The sequence below is a fragment of the Hemitrygon akajei genome, chromosome 10 (genome assembly GCF_048418815.1).
Source record: "Hemitrygon akajei chromosome 10, sHemAka1.3, whole genome shotgun sequence".
NCBI lineage: Eukaryota > Metazoa > Chordata > Chondrichthyes > Myliobatiformes > Dasyatidae > Hemitrygon > Hemitrygon akajei.
This window is the reverse complement of record NC_133133.1, coordinates 114703828-114727512: the sequence shown is the minus strand read 5'-3', so window position 1 is coordinate 114727512 and position 23685 is coordinate 114703828. Positions and strand designations below refer to the sequence as shown.

At 38.8% G+C, this 23685-nt stretch overlaps 1 protein-coding gene across 10 annotated transcripts in view; it reads right to left on the bottom strand.

Moving 5' to 3' along the window:
- ppp1r12a (protein phosphatase 1, regulatory subunit 12A) overlaps positions 1-23685 on the bottom strand; it is a 238327-nt gene that overhangs the window by 26937 nt on the left and 187705 nt on the right. For all 10 annotated transcript variants that reach the window (XM_073058779.1, XM_073058782.1, XM_073058781.1 and 7 more), the window contains 3 exons: positions 22737-22753; positions 21342-21477; positions 19132-19236 (listed from right to left, as the gene is read on the bottom strand). In XM_073058779.1, coding sequence (XP_072914880.1) covers positions 19132-19236; positions 21342-21477; positions 22737-22753 — 258 coding nt within the window. The remainder of the gene's footprint in view (positions 1-19131; positions 19237-21341; positions 21478-22736; positions 22754-23685) is intronic.

Here is a 23685-nt window from a genome sequence, read left to right as displayed (position 1 = left end):
AGGACTCCATTAATTCTAACCAGATTACTAACTCCATTTGCAGAACTGCAGCCGCAAACTTGCAGGGAACCTCCACCATCCTTCACTGTTAGTTGCAGACGCTCATCCATGTAGCACTCTCCAGCTCTTCTGTGGTTAAAGTGCCCCTTGTTTGAGCCAAAAATTTCAAAATTTGACTATTCAGTCCAGTGTACGTACTGCCATTGTTCAGCACCCTGGACCTTGTGTTTTTCTGCGTAGGTGAGTCCCTTGGTTTTGTTTCCACTTGGGAGGAATGGCTTTTCAGTAGCAACTTTTCCATGAAGACAACTTCTAACAAGACTACTCTGGACTGTACAAGAGTATATTTGGCTTTCAGTGGTTTCTGTGAGTTCAGAGCTGATAGTAGTGATGGACATCTTCTGATTTAGAAGGGAAATCAATTTGATGTATCTCTCATCTGCTGCACTCAGTTTTCGTGGCTGACCACTGTGTTCCTCAACAACTGCCTGTTTCTTTGTGCTTCTTCAAAAGAGCTTGGATAGCTCATCTTGAAGCTCCTGTCTGCCGCAAAATTCTGCTTGGGGAGTGACCTTGCTGGATGACAACTTTTGTTGCTATGCTCACTCTTCCATGGTATAAGAATTGAAGATTTGAGAGTTAAACTGTCACATCGGCCAGATGCTCACCTTTTAGTTGTTCTTCACCCAGCCTGATTCCTCCTACACCTGTTTCAGTTAACCAGTTTAGTTCATTCAACTCTGTTGTTGTTTTATTTTTATGTAGTTCAGTCTAGTTTTTGTACTGTGTCATGTAACACCATGGTCCTGAAAAACATTGTCTCATTTTTACTATGTACTGTACCAGCAGTTATGGTCGAAATGACAATAAAAGTGACTTGACTTGATAATTGATCATTAGAACCTGTCATCTTTATTTATTTATGCGCTGAGTTATACACCAACAAAATCATATTTTATTTGATAACTGGTCTTCTAAATATTACTTTATAGAACAAAATACAAAAATTTCACTGTAACATTAAAATTTTTGAAAAAAGAATGTTTGGATATCTAAAATTTGCTCTTACCTCTACTAGCACACTAATGGAGAAGACAAAATATAAACATCTAAACCAGAATTTATCTAAAAAATCTAGGGTGCCTAAGACTTTTGCACAGGACTGCATAGCCTACTTCTAAGTTAAAATCTGCAGATGCTGGAAATCTGAAAGATAATGGGAATATTCTTGCAAGAGAAGTAACATCCGTGGTAAAGGAGATTAACATTAGCAGTTGATGATCTTTCATTAGATGTTATCTCACATACTGAGAATACACATTTTCTCCTATTATTCCCAATTTTGATTTCCTGCCTGATGATCCTGGCAAAATCTTTCTTCATGTATCTGGAGAACATATGGAAGGCTTTAAAGCAGAATAACCAGTTAATTTAATAAATCTGGAATGAAAATCTATTAAGTTAACTACTGGATTATTGTTCCCCCTACCCCCCCCCAAAAAAAACACAGTTTATTGTTCTTCCTTCTTTATATTTGCTTTGAACAGTGGGTATGTCAGACAGGACAGTTGACTGCTCCCCTTGCGGGATGTGGGAAGGAAGGGAGACCTACAGTGTCCCTGACAACTAAAACTGTGAGAAGTACATCCAGCTGAAGCTTCTAACAATCTGCATTAAGGAGTTGGAGCTGGACAGGATGAACTCTGGATCATTCGGGAGGCTGAGAGAGTGAGAGGTAGTTACATCCAAGGTGCAGGACACAGGAAATTAGTGACAGTCAGGAAGGAGAAAGGGGTTAAACAGCCAGCCAGTGCAGAGTACCCTCAACTACATTTTGGATACGGTTTGGTGGGGAGGGGGAAAGATGACCTAGCAGCGCAAAGTCACATCTGTCAAGTCTTTGGCATTGAGTTTAACTCTGTGACTCAGAAGGTAAGGTGGGTGAAAAGGCAAGCTGTGGTGACAGGGGATTTGTCAGTTTGGGGGAACAGAAAGGAGGCTGTGTGGACGAGAATGAGATTCATGGATGATATGCTGCCTCTCAGGTGCCAGGGTGCGAGAAATTTCAAATTGATTACTCAGCATTCATATGTGGGAGAGTGGTTCATGTAGATTCCAATGACATGGGCAGGAAGAAAGACAAGGTTCTACAAAGGGAGTTTGGGGAGTTAGGTGCTAAATTAAAGGGCAGGACCTTCAGGGCTGTGATCTCAGGATTGCTACCCAATGCCATGTGCTAGCGAGGCCAGAAATAGGAAGATCATACAGTTTAACACATGGCCAAGGAGTTACTGTAGGAGGGAGGGCAAAGATTTTTGGATCATTGGACTCTCTTCCCAGGAAGGTGGGATCTGTACAGAAGAGCTGGTTCTCATCTGAACTGGAGGGGACTAATATCCTAGCAGGAAGGTTTGTTAGTATTACACGGTGGGGTTTAGAGTTGCAGGGGGGTGGAAAACCAGACTGCCAGAACAGTTAGTAGAGAGGTTGTGGAGACATGTTGTGAAGAGCTCTGACAAAGTCAGGAACCAAAAGGTTGAGCATGGTGTGACTAATATCCTGAGTGGTATATACTTCAATGTAAGAAATACCGTAGGAAAGGGAGATGAGCTCAAGGTATGGATCAACACATGATGTAATATTGCAGCCATTAATAAGATTAGGTTGTAGAAGGGGTAGGACTGGCAGCTCAATATTGTGGGGTTCAGTTGTTTTAGATACGACTGAGTGGTAAGGATGGTATTATTGTTGGAAAAATGTCTGGACAGACTGGAGAACTTAGTCTAGTGAGGTGTTATGGGTGGAACTGAGCAATAAGGAATGCATGTCCATGTTAATGTGGCTATATTACAGACCACTCAACAGTCCTGGGAATTTGGAGGTACAAATTTGTAAAAAGATCGCAGACAGTTGCAAGAAACATAAGGTTGTTACAGTCGGTGACTTTAACTTTTCATGTATTGACTGGGACACACATACACACACACATTGGTTCCGGGACCCACCCGCGGATACCAGAGAATGCGTATGCTTAAGTTGGTGGACTTTAGGACCCGGCGAAGCTCAGGATCCGCCGTCCGCAGTGTTTCTGCTCCGGAGAACGATCATGATTGAAAATAAAGTGGAAATAATAAAGTGATCGGAAAGAGGTGAAACGCCATTGGTCATTGGAAAAGCATTAGGCTACAGTTGGTCAACGATCAGAACAATTTTAAAGGATAAAGTGAGAATATTGGAGCATGTGAAGGCCCTGCCCCGATGAAAGCTACAATTATTACTAAGCAATGCAGTGCTTTAATTATTGAAATACATATGTTTCTTAAGTGTTTTATATGCATAGAAAAGTAAAATATATACTATATACTAAGACAAACGTTTGACTAACTGACGCTAAATAATACCGGCTGTACCTGTTCTGACTTAGAGAACTTCCGTTTTTTTTTTCGATTCCCAATCCGCAGTAACCTATGCACATCCTCCCATATACTTTAAATAATCTCTAGATTACTTATAATACCTAATACAATGTAACTACTATGTAAGAGGTAATACTGTATTTTTTAGGGAATAATGACAAGAAAAAAAGTCTGTACATGCTCAAACAAAAAGTGCTGGAGAGAGAACTTCCGGGTTTTCCCGATCCGCCGTTGGTTGAATCCGCACATGCGGAACCCGCGGATAAGGAGGGCCGACTGTATGTGTCTTTCAGAATAAAAGGTAAAGATAACAGATTAAAGGAATCTTAGTTTTGAAAAGATTTTGAGGCCCTGGTTAAGAAAAAGAAAGTGCATGGCAAATATAGGCAGGTTGGAACCAATTGGGTGCTTAAAGAGGATAAGAAATGCAAGAAAACACATACAAAATCAAGATATCTAAAAGAAGGCATGAGGTTCCCCTAGAAGACAAGGTGAAGGAAAATCCCAAGGGATTCTACAGATACGCTGAGAGCAAAAGATTGCAAGGGACAAAATTTGTCCTCTGGAAGTTCAGAACAGTATTCCATGTATGGAGTCATAAGAGATGGGGAGACCTTAAATACAATTTGCATCTGTTTTTACTCAGGAGACAGGCAGAGTCTATAGAAGCTAGGCTAAGTAGCATCAACTTCATGGATCCTATACAGATTACAGGAGGTTGTTTGCTGTCTTGAAGCAAATTTGGGCGAAAAAGTCCCCCGGGTCTAATAATGTGTTCCTGTGGAAGACAAGTGTAGAAATTGCAGGGGTATGAGCAGAGATAATTAAAATATCCTTAGCCATGGGCAAGGTGCTAGAGGATTGGAGGATAGCTGACATTGCTCCATTGTTTAAGACAGACTAAAAGTATGCCAGGAAATTATTGACCGGTGAGCCTGACATCAGTAGTGAGAAAGTTACCAGATGGTATTCAAAGAGACCAGATATACAAGTACTTGGATGGACAGGGACTGAACAGGGATAGTCAACATAGTTTTGTGCGTGATAAGACATGTTTAACCAACCTTAAGAGTTTTTCAAGGAAGTTACCAGGAAAGTTGTTGAAAGAAAGGGAGTGGATGTTGCCTACATAGACATTAATAAGCGCTATGACAAGGTCAAATGGGAAGTAGGTCACGAAGGCTCAGTCATTCGGACTTCAAGATGAAAATGCAAATGGGATTAGACATTGGTTTTGCGGGAGAAACCAGAGAGTGGTAGTAGATGGTTGCCTCTCTGACTGGAGGCCTATGACTAGTGCAGTGTCACAGGAATCAGTGCTGGGTCCATTGCTGTTTGTCATCTATATCAATGATCCGGAAGATAATGTGGTTAACTGGATCAGCAAATTTGTGGATGACACCTGATTTGGGGTGCAGTGGACAGCGAGGAAGGCTATCATGACTTGCAGGGAGATCTAGACCAACTGGAAAATGGACTGAAAATGGTAGATGAAATTTAATGCAGACAAAGGAGAGGTATTGCACTTCAGTTGGACCAACCAGGGTACGTCTTACACAGTGAATGGTAGAACACTGAGGAGTCTGATAGAACAAAGGGATCTGGGAATACAGGTCCATAATACATTGAAAGTGGTATCACGGGTAAGTAGGGTCATAAAGAAAAGATTACACACATTGGATTTCATAAATCAAAGTACTGGGTACAAGAGATGGAATGTTATGTTGAAGTTTACAATACACTGGTGAGGTCCAATTTGGAGTATTATGTGCAGTTTTGGTCACCTACTTACAAGAAAGATGTAAATAAGTTTGAAAGAGTACAGAGGGGAAGTCTCAAGATGGCGCTTATGGAGTGAGACTGTTTTAGGCTTCGCTCCAATCCTTTTACTTTTTTCTACCTACAATCACCCCCTAATTGACCTGTCTATACCTATTCTAAAGGGGTTGATTATTATGAAATGTTTTTCAACTGTTTGAATTACTTTACAACTCGTTAAAATGTCAAAACCATGAGAAACTAAGGAATTGAAACTGGCGAAAGAACCGTTAATTTTGGAAGCAGTTGCGAAACTTATGGACGAGAGACTTGAAAAACTGGAGAATAAACTAACCCCAAAGCTTTCTATGCTCGATGAAATTTTAAAGACAGTCAATGCAAAACTTCAATCACTTACACTGGATTCTCAACAACAAGAAACAAGAATTTTAGCTCTCAAAGACGCCGCTCGCCAGAGAGATCGCAAAATTGAAACTCTGGAACAACAGCAATCTTCAACTTCTCAACAGCCGGATTGTTATAAATCTAAAATTACTGATCTTGAAAACCGGTCTCGAAGACAAAATCTCCAGATAATTGGGCTTCCGGAAAATTTTGAGAACGGTGGTCTGACTGTATTTTTCTCTAAATTTTTAATGGACATCTTCAGCTCAGAAGTTCTGGATACCCCTCCAATAATCGACTGTGCACATCACATTTCTCATTTTCAAACAGCTCCAGGTACGAAACCATGACCAGTGATTCTCTGGATTCATTATCCTCATACTAAAGAATGTCTGATTCGGGCTGCCCGGGAAAAGGGAATGATCAGCTTTCAAAATTTCAAATTTCGTATTCTGGAAGACTACAGTCCCGAAGTTTTGAGGGCAAGAATGGCTTTTAAATCAGTTATGTCGGAAATTCATCAGAAAGGCTACAAACAAGCGCTGTTATTTCCAGCACAATTGAGAGTTACTCTCAAAAGATGAGACTTGTCGGTTGTTTAAATCTCCAGCAGATGCTCAAAGATTCCTTGAATAATAGTACTTTTTTCACTACGAGTTGACTAATGTATTGTATTTTTACTATTTGTATTAACTTTTTTCTTTATGCTAACAATTAGTCTATAGATTCGGACCTTTTATAATTTGATGATTCTTACGTGATGGCTGATAGTGTATATTTTTTTTTTACACACTTAAGTAAAGGTCCGTTCTTTTTGGTTTATTCTGAATTTGTTCTTTTTATATTATTATTCTGTTATAGTTTTGAAAGTAACTCATTAGGTTTTTTTTAAGTTTATATACACTTTTTTATATCTTTAACACTTAAATATGAAGGTTTTTAAAAAAAACACTTTTTTCTAAGATGTTGTTTCTTTTTCCTATAAGACCTTAGTGCTTGGATACGTCACATCCGTTTGGATGTGTCTAAACAAGATTAAGGACCTCCTTTTAAAATATTAATACAATATTATCCATTCTTGGGTTTTAACGTTTTAGTTTTTTTTCTTTTTTCTTTTAATCCTTTTGTTTTATATATATATATATATATAACACTAATTTTATAGTTTAATCTTGGTTATACTAACCCCTTTTTAAAAAATATGGGTGGTTTGTGTCTTTTTTTTTACTTTTTCGTTTGAGTTGCCGTCTTGAGACATGGGGGTAAAGTTAGTATTAGTTTGCCTGCTTGCCTCTTTCTGGCTTTTTTCCCTGGGGTTTGGAGGGTGGGGGAGGGGGATTCTTTTTTTTGCTTGCTTTTTGATTAATTCTACTTCATGGGCTGACTCGAAACTACAAAAATGGTTGGAGTGTCATAACTTCTGGTTCCTCCTTGACCTTACTTCCTTCTTCCGGGTTCATGAGTTCATCTTTTTTTTTAAACCTTATGCGATAAATACTGGCAATATGGATAAGATTATTGATTTTGTTTCTTGGAATACTAATGGTTTAAATCATCCGATCAAACGGGGAAAAAATTCAAAGTATTCCACAGAATGAATGCTAATATTATCTTTGTACAAGAGACTCATGTGAGGAAGGTGGATAGTCAACGCTTTTTTTAGGTTTTGGAAATACCAACAGTATCACTTGAATTCCCAAGCCAAAGTAAGAGGCGTTTCCATTTTTACAGATTCTTCAACCTCTTTCATACACTATGAAACAATTTTGGACCCACAACGTAGATTTTTGCTTATCACTGGTTCACTTTTTAAATCAAAAAGTTGTTTTAGTTAATGTTTATGCTCCAAACACTGACTGTCCTGAATTTTTTAAGTGTTTATTTACATCCTTTCCTAATTTAAATGAGTACATGTTGATAATGGGTGGGGATTTTAACTGTTGCTTAAATCCTTCAATGGATAGATCTAAGCCCACCCAAGCTCTTCCAAATAAATCGGTCTCTCTTATTAATTCCTTTAGGGTTGATTCTGGAATTTCTGAAATTTGGCGATTCATACACCCCAACGATAAAGAATTTTCATACTTTTCTCATGTTTATCATAATTATTCAAGAATTGACTACTTCTTTATTGATCGTTTACTTACAGAGGTTATTGATTGTAAATATGATTCCATTACCATTTCTGACCATGCACCTTTGAAGCTATCTATTAAGACAATGGATTCATCTTCTAATGCTAAATCTTGGAGGTTCAACTCTACTGCAGGACTCAGACTTTCTTAACTTCATTAAACAACAAACTGATTTGTTTTTTTCAACAAATTCTACAGAAGACATCTATAGTGGAACATTATGGTACACTTTTAAAGCATTTATTTGCAGACAGATTATTTCATACTCTGCTGGAGTTAGGAAACGAACTAATACTGAAATATTAACATTGGTCGATAAAATTAAAGAAATTGATTAAGATTTATTCAGTGACCCCCAGTAAAGAACTTTATAAAGAGAGAGTTGAACTTCAAATGGTGCATAGTTTGTTATGTCCTGACGAAGGAACTTCTCCTTATAGATGCTGCCTGGCCTGCTGTGTTCCACCAGCATTTTGTGTGTGTTGTTGTTTGAATTTCCAGCATCAGCAGATTTCCTCGTGTTTGATAGTTTGTTATTATCCTCTTCGATTGAAAATCAGTTAATTAAATCTAGAACCCATTTTTATGTACATGGAGATAAATCTGGCAAATTATTGGCTAATCAATTGAAAACTGCTTCGGTTAGACGACAAATCACTAAGATTTGTAAACGAGATGGCACTTTGACAATTGATCATAAAGAGATAAATAAAGCCTTTCAAGATTTTTATAATTCTTTATATCAATCAGAATTTGTTGAGGATTCTTCATTAATGGATGAATTTTTAAGAAAACTGAATATCCCGAAATTAACAACAGAAGATAGTGTACTTCTAGACGCACCTATTATGGAAACCGAAATAAAAGAGGCTATTTTTTCCAATGAATTCAGGTAAAGCCCCTGGTCCGGATGGTTATACTGCGGAATTTTTAAAATCCTTTTCTTCTATACTCTCTCCTTGGTTTTGTAAAACTTTTAAAGATGCATTAACTGTAGGTAAATTACCACAATCTTTTTATGATGCCTCCATTTCTCTAATTCTTAAAAAAGATAAAGACCCCACTGAATGTGCATCCTATCGGCCTATATCTTTGCTGAATACAGATTCTAAAATTTTTACCAAAATTTTGGCCACTAGATTAGAAAATATATTACCTCAAATTATCTCTGAAGACCAGACCGGATTTATTAAAAACCGTTATTCATCTTTTAACATCAGAAAATTAATTAATATAATTTATACTTCTTCATCTAAAATACCAGAATGTGTCATTTCCTTAGATGTTGAAAAAGCGTTTGATAGAGTTGAATGGCCATATTTATTTAATACGTTGCAGAATTTTAATTTCAGTTTGAAATTTCTATCATGGATTAAATTAATATATTATAAACCTTTGGCTTCGGTTCTTACCAATAATCAGAGATCTCTTTTTTTTTAGTTATCCCGTGGTACAAGGCAAGGATGTCCTTTAAGTCATCTATTATTTGACATTGCTTTGGAACCTTTAGCCATTGCCATTCGTGAATCACCTAATATTTTTGGTATTACCCGTGGGGAAGGGACTTATAAGTTATCATTATATGCTGATGATTTGTTACTATATATATCTGACCCTGAGAGATCTATTCCTGCTATTTCGTCCTTGTTAGCTCAGTTTAGTAGCTTTTCTGGTTACAAACTGAATTTTAATAGGAGTGAATTATTTCCATTAAATATGCAAGTTCCAATTTATAAACACTTATCATTTAAAGTTGTCACAGATCATTTTACTTATTTGGGTATTAAAATTACCAAGAAACATAAGGATTACTTAAAGTTAATTTTTTACCTTTAATTGACCAAATCAAGCAACTTGTTATCAGGTGGTCCCCATTATCTTTGTCATTGGTTGGTCAAATTAATGCTATTAAGATGATAGTATTACCCGAATTTCTATATTTATTCCAAGCATTACCAATTTTTATTCCTAAATCCTTTTTTGATATGATTGACTCTAAAATATCCCTGTATGTGTGGCAGAATAAAAATCCGAGATTAAGTAAAAAAATATTTACAGAAGCCTAAGAAGGAGGGTGGTTTGGCTTTGCCAAACCTGAGATTTTACTACTGGGCAGTCAATATTCCATATTTAATATTTTGGACACAAGAATCGATCATAGCATCTTGCCCACAATGGGTAAATTTGGAATATAAATCTGTACAGGACTTTTCATTGTTTTCTATTTTAGGATCTTCGCTTCCTTTTGCTTTATTTAAATTGAATAAACAAATAACTAATCCTATAGTTAAACATACATTACGAATATGGTTTCAGTTTCATAAATTCTTTGGCTTGACTAAGTTTATCTTATCAAGCCCTATTATATCTAACGTTTTTTTCGGCCCTCTTTTATGGATCAAGCCTTTGTATTATGGAAAACAAAAGGTATAACATGTTTTCGTGATCTATTTTTAGACAACAATTTTTATGTCCTTTGAACAGCTATCTAATAAATATAATTTGCCTAAAACTCCTTTTTTTTTAGATACTTGCAAGTTAGAAATTTCTTGAATAATATGTTAGTTTTTCCGAAATTATGTCCAATGGACATTACGGAAATTTTTTTAGCTCTGAATCCTTGCCAGAAGGGTTTAGTAGCCATAATTTATAATATGATCATGAAAATACAGCCAGAAGTATCAGAAAAAAATAAGAAGGAATAGGAAAAAGAACTTCATTGTCTTATACCCACTGAGCAGTGGGAGAAAATTTTACAATTACTCAATTCTTCTTCTATTTGTGCTAAACATGCCTTAATATAATTTAAGGTTGTACATAGGGCTCACTTGTCCAAGGATAAACTTGCTCGATTTTACTCTTATGTTAATCCAACCTGTGACAGATGTCAATGAAGCAACTTCAGAATGACCCACATGTTTTGGTCTTGCCCTTGCTTGCAAAATTATTGGAAAGATATTTTTGGTACTATTTCAACAGTTCTGAATATCAAATTGCAACCGCATCCTATTACTGCAATTTTCGGCTTACCAATGGTGGATAATAGTTGGTTATCCCCCTCAGCTCAGCGGATGATTGCATTTGTTACATTAATGGTTAGAAGATCTATCCTACTGCTGGAAAGAAATTAATCCTCCAAATATATTTCAGTGGTTTTCTCGAACTATTTCTTGTTTGAGTTTAGAAAAAATTAGAAGTGTTGTCTTTGACCCTTCAGTTAAATTTGAAGAAACTTAGAGAGACCATTTATTCAACATTTTCATATGAGCTAAACTGACTTTTCCTAAACCTTACTTTTATTATCCTTAATTATTTGGATGGAGGTACAGAGTTATTGACGCTACTGTGTATATTTGACATAATGCAATGGCCCATGTTGGTTAGGTTTTTTTTCCCTTTTTTTGGGTGGGGTTTTTTCTTGTTTACTCCATTTTTCATAATTACTATGAGTTTGGGAGGTTATTATATATGGATTATCATCTATTTGTATTTATACTTTAACCTATTATGTACTCTCAAACTCTCTGTATTCATGTTTCATTTATGTTTGCTTAAAATTAATAAAAAGATTTTTAAAAAAGAAAGAGTACAGAGAAAATTTACACGGATGTTGCCGGGACTGGAGGATCTGAGTTATATGGAAAGATTGATTGGGTTAGCACCATATTCCTTAGAACGTGAGGGGGAAAGATAGGGTTTTTCCACTGAGGTTGGGTGCAACAGCAACCACAGGTTATGGGTTAAACATGAAAGGTGAAAAGTTTAAGGCATATATGTCAAACTCAAGGCCCGCGGTGGAATTATCTTTGGCCCACGAGATAATATCTAATTACTATTAAAGCTGGCCCCAGTAATCGAAGCGCCTAAGGCGTATGATATGGCTAATGCTGAGTTTATTCAGGTACCAGGTTTTCAGGGTTTTTAGTGTTTATTTGGCAGTCTTCTTCATAAGAAACGGAATTTGTAAAGTGAAACACTTTGTAGTTATAGCAGAGACTGAGACACATGAGAGCAGGCTGAAAAAACGGAGGCAACGAAAGCTGAGTTCGCATGCGTCCAACTGATCCGGCCTGCATGAAGCTGCATTTTGCTCAATCCGGCCCGTGACCTAAAATGAGTTTGACACCGCTGGTTTAAGGGGAACATGAAGGGAAACTTCTTCACTCAGAGGGTTGTGAGAGTGTGGAACAAAATGCCAGCACAAGGTGCATGCAAGCTTGGTTTCAATGTTTAAGAGAAGTTTAGATAGGTAAGGGTATGGAGGGCTATGGCTCCTCAGTGCAGTTCAATGGGAATTTAAATGGTTCAGCACAGAATGAATGGGCCAAAGGGCCTGATTCTGCACGGTACTTTTCTATGACTCTAATATTGAAAACAACTTATTTACTGATTTTGTGAAAGGAATTGCTATTGTTGCTGAGTCTGGCCTATACCTGATCAATTCCAACTGCCAGTCATTTTAAGAACCATAAATGAAATCCAAGAAGAAATACATTAGAGAATTAAATACGTATGGATGGTACAAGGAAAACTGCCTAACACCTTTCTAATATCATCTTTGTAACTAACTGACATTGTACAAAATGACTGGGATGCTGCCTAAACGAGAGAATGTCGAGGATAGATTGACCGAAGAAGGGCTTTTTTTCTTAAGAGTGAAGAAGGATGAGGAGACTTGATAGAGGTGTATAAGAGGCATTGATAGAGTAAACAGCCAGACACTTTTCTCAGGGGAGAAACATTTAATACAAGGGGGCATAGAACATGCTGCCAGGAGTGGTGATAGTGACAGATATATTAAGAACACTTAAAAGACTTTTAGACAGACACATGGATGAAAAAAAATGAAGAGCAATGTGGGAGGGAAAGTTTAGATTGATCTGAGAGTAGGTTAAAAGATCAGCACAGTACCATGGCCCGAAAGACCTGTGTTGTGCTGTAATGTTCTACGACCGATGACACTTGAATTAACAGAAGATGTTGTGTTCACTCACCTATAATTATTGGTGAGCCACGAAGCCAGGAGATGGAACAAAGTTGGAATAAAAAAATAAACCTTTATTCAGTAAAAACCACACAACTACAAATCTCAAAACTCAAAAGCACATCCTAGAGCATGACTGTTTAAATCCTTTATCAAGAATATTTGAGACATTGATAGGAACAATGACCAATGAAAGACAGCCAGGGATTGGTTATTATGGATCACCATAACACCTCCCTCTTGAAGATTACCTGTTGGATTTGAATTGGAACACCCAGCTAATGCTAGCAATCAGCCCTTCTACGTGGTTGCAGGCGGTCACTTTCTTGACTTGTTGTTGTTTGTGGCTGTTGGCACAGGTGCTTCTTTTGGTCAGGGTAAATCGAACTCCTCAACCAAGATCTGTGTGGCTGTCCTTGTGCATTTGACCATTTGCTGTCTTGGATGTTGGACACTGTGGCAGCATTGCCTTCAACAGGTGCAGTTACCTTCCCAAAAATGCTACAGCAGGAGACTTCATCTTCGAAGCTTGGTTGCTGTGTAATTCAATATATCAGCAGAAATGAGAGACTCAGCCGACACTCCTTCCCCTCTTGATTTCAGAAGCTATCGTTTGAGGGTATCCACAAGCCTCTCTGTTTGGCCGTTGGACTAGGGATGATATGGGGGTGAAAAGATGCATATAATTCCACTATTCTGGCAAAATGCAGCAAACTGCTGTGAACTGAATTGAGTGCTGTAGTCTGGAACAAGTGTTTCCAGCATCCAAGAGGCCGAAGATCTGCAGCCGCTGTTGAATGGTTGTCTCTGTTATCGTCAACTTCAAAAATAACAGGGAGATCAATGGAGGGCGGAGCTTAGGATAATGGCGCCTAATGGCAACTCCTTTGCTTGCTTCTTTGGAAACAGCTCTATTTCTATTTTTAATATCTCTTTTTTTCCCTTTTCAGAGTTCTTTTGAAGACTATGACCTGGAGTTACATGCTGACTTCAGTTCTTTGTGGGAATGGGACCCGCTCTCAAGGCCTCACGACTGGCCGTTTTTCAATATGTCAAGGACGTGGCCTGGAAGACTAGTGTGCCTTCAGGGTGCCGAATTTTCGTGGCTCTGAAGGCAGGCGGATTCGAGGTCAGTGCCGCCACAGAAAACTGGTGTGCTGTGGGAATACACAGAAAATTGAAAGCAGCCGGCTGTGTGCCCAGAGACCCAAGATCTTTGGGCACAGAGCTCAGTAAAATGGACACAACAGACTTTTAACACCATAAATCAGCAAATTGTTTTGTTATGTCTCCCTCTTGCTGTGAAATGGGGTCACCTCCTTTTCCTTTATTAGTGGGAGAGAGACAGCCTGTGGTATGTCGAATTACTGGATGAACGAGTAGTCTTTAGGGTACTGTAAGTCTGTATCTTTACTGATGCTTTGCTGCACGTTTGAGTGCTCGGTGAAGGGTGCAGATGGTTTTTTTGCCGGTGGGTGCCATCGCTTTGTTGCTGCTTATGCATAGGAGGGCTTCAGGCTTCAACATTTAACCATCATTCATTCTTTAGGACACTCCTCTGTTTTTGGGGATGTTTATGAAGAAAAAGAATTTCAGGATGTATATTGTATACATTTCTCTGACATTAAATTGAACCTACTGAACCTATTAAATACTTCCGGCCATTTGGAATCAGCACGAGACAAGATAGGAACACCCACAGATTGGGGCAGCGAAGTTAATATGTACTCAACACCAAGGTCTGGTTGCCTGAGGCAACGGCTGTGGATCAGCTCTTCTTGGATTCTTTGATGCCATAGAGCACTTTATGGATGAGACATCATCATCTATGCCCGGCCACAATGCCTCTTCCCAGGGCTTTCATTCGATTAATGCCTGGATGACTCCAGTGTTTTGGTACTTAACAATCCTGCATTGTTTCGGTACCTTTGATCGAAGTGTTTGTGTAATCACCATTTTGTCTCAAACATTACGTTGGAGTTCACAGTTGAGAGTGATGCACGATGTTGGTAGCAGGGTACAACATCTTCCTCAACCTTCACTGGGCATCCATCAATGAGGTATCTGGAGATGCACTGAAGAGGAGGATTTGCAGCCATTTCTGCTCTAATTTTGGCAATCATGACCAGAAGACCTTTAGGAGCAAATTATACAACCTGGTTGAATTTCTAAGCAACTGAAACCACAGCCAAACTAAGTTTTCATTTTCAGAAACCTGCTGATTTAGAAGTCTAGAGAGGGCATTTGCTTGACCAAGTCCTGGGCTGATATGTACTTGCTTTCAAGGTCATAGGTGAACAACTTCATTGCTTGCCTTTGTAGATAGTTAGCTACATACTCTAGCGCCTTTCTTAGACCTGAAGATGGACAATTGTGGCTTGTGATCAGTAAGGAGAGTGATCTGCCATAAAGCATCTTTTGGAACCTCTTCACAGCAAAGATGATTCCTAATTCTTCCTTGATTTGTCCAGTTTCTTTTTGCTGTAGTCAGTGAACTGGTTGCATGCATGACAGCTTTTACAGAGCCGTCAGGAAAAATATGGGATATGACAGCCCCATCTCATAGATGGGCACTTCCATCACATGACAAACTCTGGGCTGAAATGCATCATGAGAAGATCAGATGACAGCATATTCTTCACCTGATCAAAAGCCTCCTAGCATTGTTTGAACCATTTCCACATGGCTCCCTTACTGATCAGAGCATTAAGCAGCTCCCTCAGCTGTTGCATTGTTGTGAGAAATGCTAAACCGTGACTGATCATGCCCAGAAATGATCATAAAGTGTTGACATCTGATGGTGGAAGTTGGTATCTAAGATAGCAGTGATGTTTTTGGGTTCTGACTAACAACCGTCCTCAACCATGATCAATCCAGATATTTGATCAACAACCTCACAAGGATGCGTTTTTCTGCCGGAGATCGCAATCCAAAGTCTTGTAGTTTGTTCACAATTTGGTCCAGGTGCTGGCAAGAGCTCTGTCTGATGTCATCGCGGTAAGCACCAACACTATTAATACCACTCAGCACAGTTTCTATAAGCTGTTGGAAAACTGAAGGCAGATGGAGGAAGGAAAACAACCTGTTATGTGATGTAATGGTGGAAAGCTCTTGTGAATTTTCCACTTCTACCTGGAGTCAGGCCTACTTTGCAAAGTGGTATCCACCGTTCAACTTTGCAAAGGGATCTGCCGGTATCAGTAATGGGTACTGGTATGTCTCCACAGCCACATTGAGATCAGTTGAGAAGTCTGCACATAACCTCTCTTTAGTGTTGGCTTTCTTGATTTTTACTATTGGAGCTACCCAATATGAGTCGTTGACAGATTTGATCACACCAGCTTGTTGCAGGCGATCTTGCTCTTGCTCCATGACTGGTAAGGCAACATATGGGACAGAAGACTGGAACTGTGTCTCAACGGAGATGGAGTTCTGCTTGCAGTTTGATGCAGCAACCTAAAATTGCTGCACAGTGCTGCTCCAGATGTTGTTGTATGGTCTCCCATTCTGATGGTTTGGCGGCGAATGACATAATTTGCACGGCCAAAATCTTCATACAGACCTCATCCAGGGGGATGTTCCAAAGAGTAAGCTTGTCCATTCAGTCAATGCCAAGGACATTCTGATCTGGCTGGTCTGTTTGGCAAACTGCCAATGGGGTGTGTTACCCATCAGCTAAAGGGTTCCACTGATGCATTGCAGGTGGACTGATGAGTTGATTTGAGCAGTGGAGATCTAAGGGTTTGACACATGCATTTGAAGATAATGGTGATGTCTGAAACTGTATTGAATTGTAGCTCTTGACCAACTGATCGTTGATTAATACATTGACATATTTTCTCTTGGGGGCAAAGTGAAATTTGAACGTGACCATTAAATTCTTTGTACATTTTAATGGGTTTTGAAACTTCTTGTCCTTGTGTTTCATTGGCCAAGAAGATAGTGAAAGTCAGCAAAAGCCTTGTTTGTGACCACAGCATTGGAATTTGCTGCAAATATGTTCCTTATATTTGCAGTTTCTTGTGTAATGCCATGCTCCACAATTACAACCAGCAGTGTTGGGCCACTTGGAGTGTTGATGCATGGGCCACTGGAAACTGCATTGACAGGGCTTTGTCTGACCAGGTTAGAATAATGTTTCAGGGACATCAAACACAGACATTCTGGAGTGACAGCTTGTAAAGTCTTATCAGGATCTTGCTCTAGACCCACCAGGAACCATTTGCAAAAATCTGCATCGCCAGGTGCCTGAAGCCTGCAAATCTAAATCAGACATTTGATCTGCGATTTATTCACGTTACTCAGCTTGAACATTTCATATTCATGATTGACATATGCACTGCACACGCGATGAAGTAATCGGTGTCATTTTTGATGAGTTTTAGGCAATGGTAGCAAACACTGAAGAGAGGTGACTGCCTTCCAAAAAATGTTCACCAGCTGTTGGGTAGCTTCGTCAAACAATAGGTTATGCGAGTTGTTAAGCAAAATGAAGTTGAAATAACACTCATCTTCAGCAATACCCAATTTTCGGAGTGAAGTGTATGTTTTCCATGAGTTATTACTGGCAATCTCTTCGTAATGCTTAAACCAAGATTCAACCCTAATGCCCAGTGACATCGAACAGGAGGAGGTTTATGGACATAACAGCTGAGTCACACGAGTTCACTGACGGCATTGGACTCACTGCTGTCAATGTTTCAATTAACTCAGGCTGGGCCACCTCAAATTGATCTAGCTGCTGTTGTAGAATTTCACGCAAGTCTTCTGTGAAATTGCTGTTTCGATAGAATACAGCATCTCATCGTCAATTTGTGTGTTTCCTCGCCTATAACTATAGTATAAATAGATAAAACTGACACTGATAATAATTAAAATGTTTGAATTTTTGGTAATTTTGGTAATGGCGACTAATGTCATCATAGGTTATGAACTTGGATGCTTTAAAGTCATCATAATCACCCTGAGGAAATGGCCAGTCTTTCGAAGAAGATGGTGTCTGTTGGAATGGCAGTCTGTAAATGCAAAGCTGGTTTTCACAGAATAAGCACTGTCATCAAGAAAAAGCTAGCAGGCATCTCAACTATTCCTCATCTAGAATTAGTTAGCCAACTCTAACATGGAACCAAGACATCTCAGTCACCAGTACATTCCGCAATCCTGGAAGCATTGAATGAAGTCCAGCAGTACTGCAAACTTAAAAACCCTTCTTCATATTCCAAAGGGAAACAAACTTATCTTTCTGGGATGCTCTGTCCCAGTAACACCATCTTTTGTGCTAATCCTACCTAGCCCTCAATTCTCTCCTTCTTCACGAATTTATCGACACAAAACATATTTCTTCATAATCCTGCAAATATTCTTTTAAATTATTTATTCCAAAAATAACAATTGATACTGCTGTTGAAGATTATGGAGTCATAGATAATAGACCACAACTGCACAGAAATAGGCCCTTCAGCCCATGCAGTAGATGCTGAACTATTAATCTGTCTAGTCCCATTAACCCTTATATAGGATCCTTCCAATCATGTACTTATCCAAACTTCTTTTTAATATTAAAACCAAACCCGCATCCACTTTTACTGACAGCTCATACCACACTCACCAACATCTGAGTGAAGAAACTTATGCTCCCCTTTCACCCTTAACCCATGGCCTCTATTTCTAGTATCTACCAAACTCAGTGGAAAAAACCCAATTGCATTTACCCTATCTAAAGCTCTCATAATTTTGCATACTTCTACCAAGTCAGAATACAAAATATTCCTTTATTCAGTAAAACAACTCAACCACAAACCTCAAAACTCAACTGTACATTCCAAAGTCCACTACTATTTAAGTGGTTTATCCAAGAACATTTGAGACATTGATTGGAACAACTACCAGTGAAAGTCAGCCTGGAATTGGTTGTCAGCTCACCAGCAGGTATTGGCTGTTTGGCTCGCCATAACAGACATGTGGAGCAGCAGAAGGCCTGGAATGGGCTGCCAGGAGTGGTGATGGATGGAGATACAACAGTAGAATTTAGACATGAATATGTCAGGAATGGATGGACATGGATTATGTGCAGGGAGAAGGGAATTATTAATTTGAAATCATGCTTGCAACAGACATTGTGGGCTGAAGGACCTGTTCCTGTGCTGTGTTGTATTGTTCTATGCTCTATGTAAAAGTTTAACACTGATAAATCTGTGGAGCATCACTTGTATCTATGGTTACAAAAGAAACTGAAAGCTTTGCGGCTTCGACACAGAAATATTCAATTTCATCAATGGAAACTTCAAATGCAGTGCAAGAATTAAATCTGCACATACAAGGATACAATTTTTCTTGGTATATATTAGGGTTCAATATTTTAGTATGATCACAAGATGTTTTCAAATACTGTAGTTTAGATTTTCTACTTTCAAAGTAACTTAATTGAACAGACCTGTGTTGTTTTTTCCAACTGCACTTTCAACTCTGCCAGTTCGAGGTTTGTGTCATGTAGAGTTGCCTTAAGCTTTTCATTTTCGGCTAGGAATTGTTCGTAAAGCTGTGTAAAAAAAAAACACCAGGAGATTAGCTACAGCAGCAGCAAAATCTCATATCCAAGTATCACAAGTTAAATTGCTCATTCCAACAAATTGCACTTCTTTTGCAGAAATTGCTGACTTCTACCAGAATCGAACATATATTAACCTTGCACTTTCATAACAAAACAGCATTCCAAACACTGCCACTTGTGGACCCACTCTATCAATGTGCACTCAGACAAATCCTACTAATGGCAGAGTAACACATACAAAATGCTGGAGGAACTCAACAAGTCAGGCAAGTCAAGTCACTTTTATTGTCATTTCGACCATAACTGCTGGTACAGTACATTGTAAAAACGAGAACGTTTTTCAGGACCATAGTGTTACATGACACCGTACAAAAACTAGGCTGAACTACGTAAAAAAAACAACACAGAGAAAGCTACACAGGCAGCATCTATGAAAGTGAATAAACAGTCAACATTTCAGTCCAAGACCGTTCATCAGGATTAACTGATGGTAATTGGGTATCTGAATCAGAATTAGGTTTAATATCACTAGCAAAAGGTGTGAAATTTGTCATTTTGTGGCAGAAGCATAATTGTGCAATACACAATTTTAAAAACTATAAATTAAAATTATATTTATATATATATTAATATAACAGAGCGCAAATAAAGAAAACGAAGTGAGTTAGTATACATAGGCTCATGGTCCATTCAGAAATCTATTGACAGAGGGGTAAAAGCTGCTCCAAAAACATTGTTTGTCTCTCCAAGCCCCAGTACCTCCTCCCTGATGATGGCATTAGCTAAGAGATACTGTTACCCCAGGATACCAGAAAAACCTCATAAGTTGGCACCTTTAACATCAACAACATAACATTCTCAGACTGACCAAAATATCAGTGTTTTTATTAATTTTTCCTTGCCTATCACTGGACAAAAGTTACACGAGCTTTAGGTCCCCCACACACACCAAGTTCAGGAACAGTTTCAACTATCCGGCTTCTGAATCAAATGGATAACCTGGGCATCAATGGCAAGGTCAGCATTTATTCACCATTCCCTGGTGACTCTGAGGCAGTGGGGAGTACACTTCTTGACCTACTGCAGCCCTCTCATTGGGCAGAAGCATTATAAAAGCACTGATGTACTTAAAACTTAGGATGTATTTAAAACAAGTATAGAAGGATATCCCTTAGCCAGGAGGTGGTGAATCTGTGAAATTCATTGCCAAAGGTGAGTGTGGAGCCCAAGTCATTGTGTATATTTAGAGCAGATGTTGATAAGTTTTTGATTAGTGAGGTATCAAAGGTTACAGGGAAAAGGCAAAAGAATGGGGTTGAGATAACAAACCATCATGATGAAATGACACAGCAGACTCAAAGGGCCAAATGGCCTGGTTCTGCTCCAAAGTCTTCTGGCCTGATGAAAGACCTGCAGAATAACCTGCAGGTGATAGTGTTCCCATGCATCTCCAGCTCTTACCTTTCTTCCTGCTAGATATGGAAGGTTGGCGAGATGCTGTCAAAGCAAGAGCAGTGCGCTTTGCAATGGATGCACTAAGACCAGTGATGGAGCAAGTGAATGTTTAAACCATTAATTATCCTACTGGGGGCAGGTTCCAAGTAGTCTTGGAGCTGCATTCACCCAAACAAGTGGAGAGAATTTCATTATACTCTGAAGCTTGTACCTCGGACTTGGTGGAAAGGCTCAGAGTGTCAGGAATTGGTCCATGGCCACAAGATACACAGTCTCTGACCTGCTCTACCAGGTAGAATGCACATCTGATTCAGTAAGATTTTGTCAGTGGCAACATCCAGGACATTCAAGATGGAGAACTCAATGATGGTAACGTCATGGAATATCACATGGATAGACTCTCTCTTGATGGAGTTGGTCACTGCCTTGAATTTGTGCAGTATGGGTGTAACATGCTACCACTCAGCTTGTGCCTATGTCTTGCTGCACAGGATTGGAATGTGGAGTTGGTGTCTGGATTACATCCTGCAGAGAGCCTACTAACCTATAGCCCTCTAACTCAAACTGCTTTGCCACAGGCATGTTTGTTATGAGTTAAACCCTTTTACAAAGCACAAATCTAACATTTCAGCAGTCACCTTCTTATAATCCAATGCATCTTCCTTTTCAACTCGGCTGTGAGGTGCTAGTTTACTTTCTTTATACGAACCAGTTCGATTAAACAATAGGTCAGAGCCCTCATTATGTGCAGTACTAGAAACTCCAGTGTCAAACCTGCAAGACAAATTTAACCAATGTTGCATTTATAGTATCACAATCAGATAATACTGAGAACAATCTGATGGCACACACACAAATCCCAATGCAAAGAAACTTGCTGTCCCAATCACCTTCGATTATCTTCTCTCCAGTACAGTTGAAAACAAATATTACTTGCATGAATTTAACAAGCTCACTCCTCAATTACATTTAAAGACTGAATTACTTACACTTCCCCTGTAACGTACACCACAGGCATGCACCCAGCACAACCCTAACAACTCAGTACAGTCGGCCCTCCTTATCCGCAGATTCAACCAACCACGGATCGGGAAAACCTGGAAGTTCTCTCTCCAGCACTCGTTGCTTGTACAGACTATTTTTTCTTGTCATTATTCCCTAAACAATGCAGTATAACAACTACTTACATAGCAGTTACATTGTATTAGGTATTATAAGTAATCTAGAAATGACTTAAAAGTTCAGGCAGTCTTCGGGTTATGAATGAGTTCCATTCCTGAGTCCGTCTTTAAGTTGGATTTGAAGTCGGAACAGGTACATTTGATATTATTTAGTGTCAGTTAGTCAAACATTTTTCTTAGTATATAGTACATATTTTACCTTTCTGTGCATATAAAGCACTTAAGAAACATACGTATTTCAATAATTAAACCACTGCGTTGCTTAGTAATAATTGTAGCTTTCAGGCGGGGCAGGGCCTTTCACATGCTCCATTAAAGTTGTTCCGATCGTTGACCGACGTAGCCTAACGCTTTTCCAATGACCGATGGCGTTTCACCTCTTTCCGATCGCTTTATTACTTCCACCTTATTTTCAACAGTGATCGTGATTATTTTCGTGAACAGAAACACTGAATTCAGAGCTGCACCGCCAGGTCCTAATGTCCACTGCACTGAGACAGGTTAAGTAAAGTCTGGGGTTCTGCTGGGTCCTAAAGACCACCGCACAAAGACAGGTTAAATAAGGGACTTGAGCATCCCTGTTTTTTGGTATCCGCGGGGGTCTCGGAACCAATCTCCCGCATATAAGGAGGGCCGACTGTATAGCAACACTTTGCAACTACAGTGGACTTAGTTTATTCTTAGTGTTTCTTGTGAAGATAGTGTATTATTTGTCTAATTTACTTTTTTCTTGTGAACACTACAAATGTGATGTAAGGTGCCTGTGATGCTACTGCAATAAGTTTTTCATTGCACCTATGCAAATGACATTAAACACAACTTTGATGAAAGGTTATAAAATAAAAACCTTACCTTGAAAGCCTGTCATTCTGGAAGGGAAAAAAAAAACAGAAGTTAAACTTCAGGTTTTAAAGCTTTTTAACCTTCCTTTACAAAACTCCAGTTATATATGGAACTATCAAATTAGCTATTTATCCTAGAAATTAAGTTAATTATTTGTTCATCTGATTCATTGTGATATCCAAATTGACTGAACATTTCAGTAAACAAAAATTTGACCAAGATGATTACTAGTTGACAAATACAAGTTTATAAAGTGTGAGATAGCCTCATTTAAACCCTTTAAAACAGGATTGGCAGCATTTTATTTTCATTGCTGAAAATTTTCACTTCATTTTCAGATGGGGAAAAAAGCATATGTACTTTGTTAATCACCAGAATTCATCAACATGTGTGCAAATGACATACAAGTGTGCTTGGGATTGCTGAAATGGCAGAGAGTTGTAGACACAGCTCAGCACATCATGAAAACCAGCATCCTCTCGACGGGCTCTGTCTAAACCTCTCACTGCTTCAATAAGTCAGCCAACATGACCCAAGATCCAGCCATTCTCTTCTCCCCTGACACTGGGCATAAAAAACAAATCCCTGAAAGCACATACCACGAAAGGAATTCACGGGACTACTTTCTGCAATGAGAGGGCAGTCCTATCACAAGAATCAAAAGAAATATACACTCAGTGGCCACTTTATTAGGTACACCCATACATCTGCTTGTTAATATAAATATCCAATTTCTGGCAGCAACTCAATATGTAAAAGAATGCAGACGTAATCAAGAGGTTCAGTTGTTGTTCAGACCAAACATCAGCATGGGAAAGAAATATGACCAAAGTGACTAATCTAAAGGAATGATTGTTGGTGCCAGGCGGGGTGGTTTGAGTATCTCAGAAAATGCTGATCTCCTAGGATTTTCTCACACAACTGTCTCTGGAATTTACAGAGAATGCTGCAAATACAA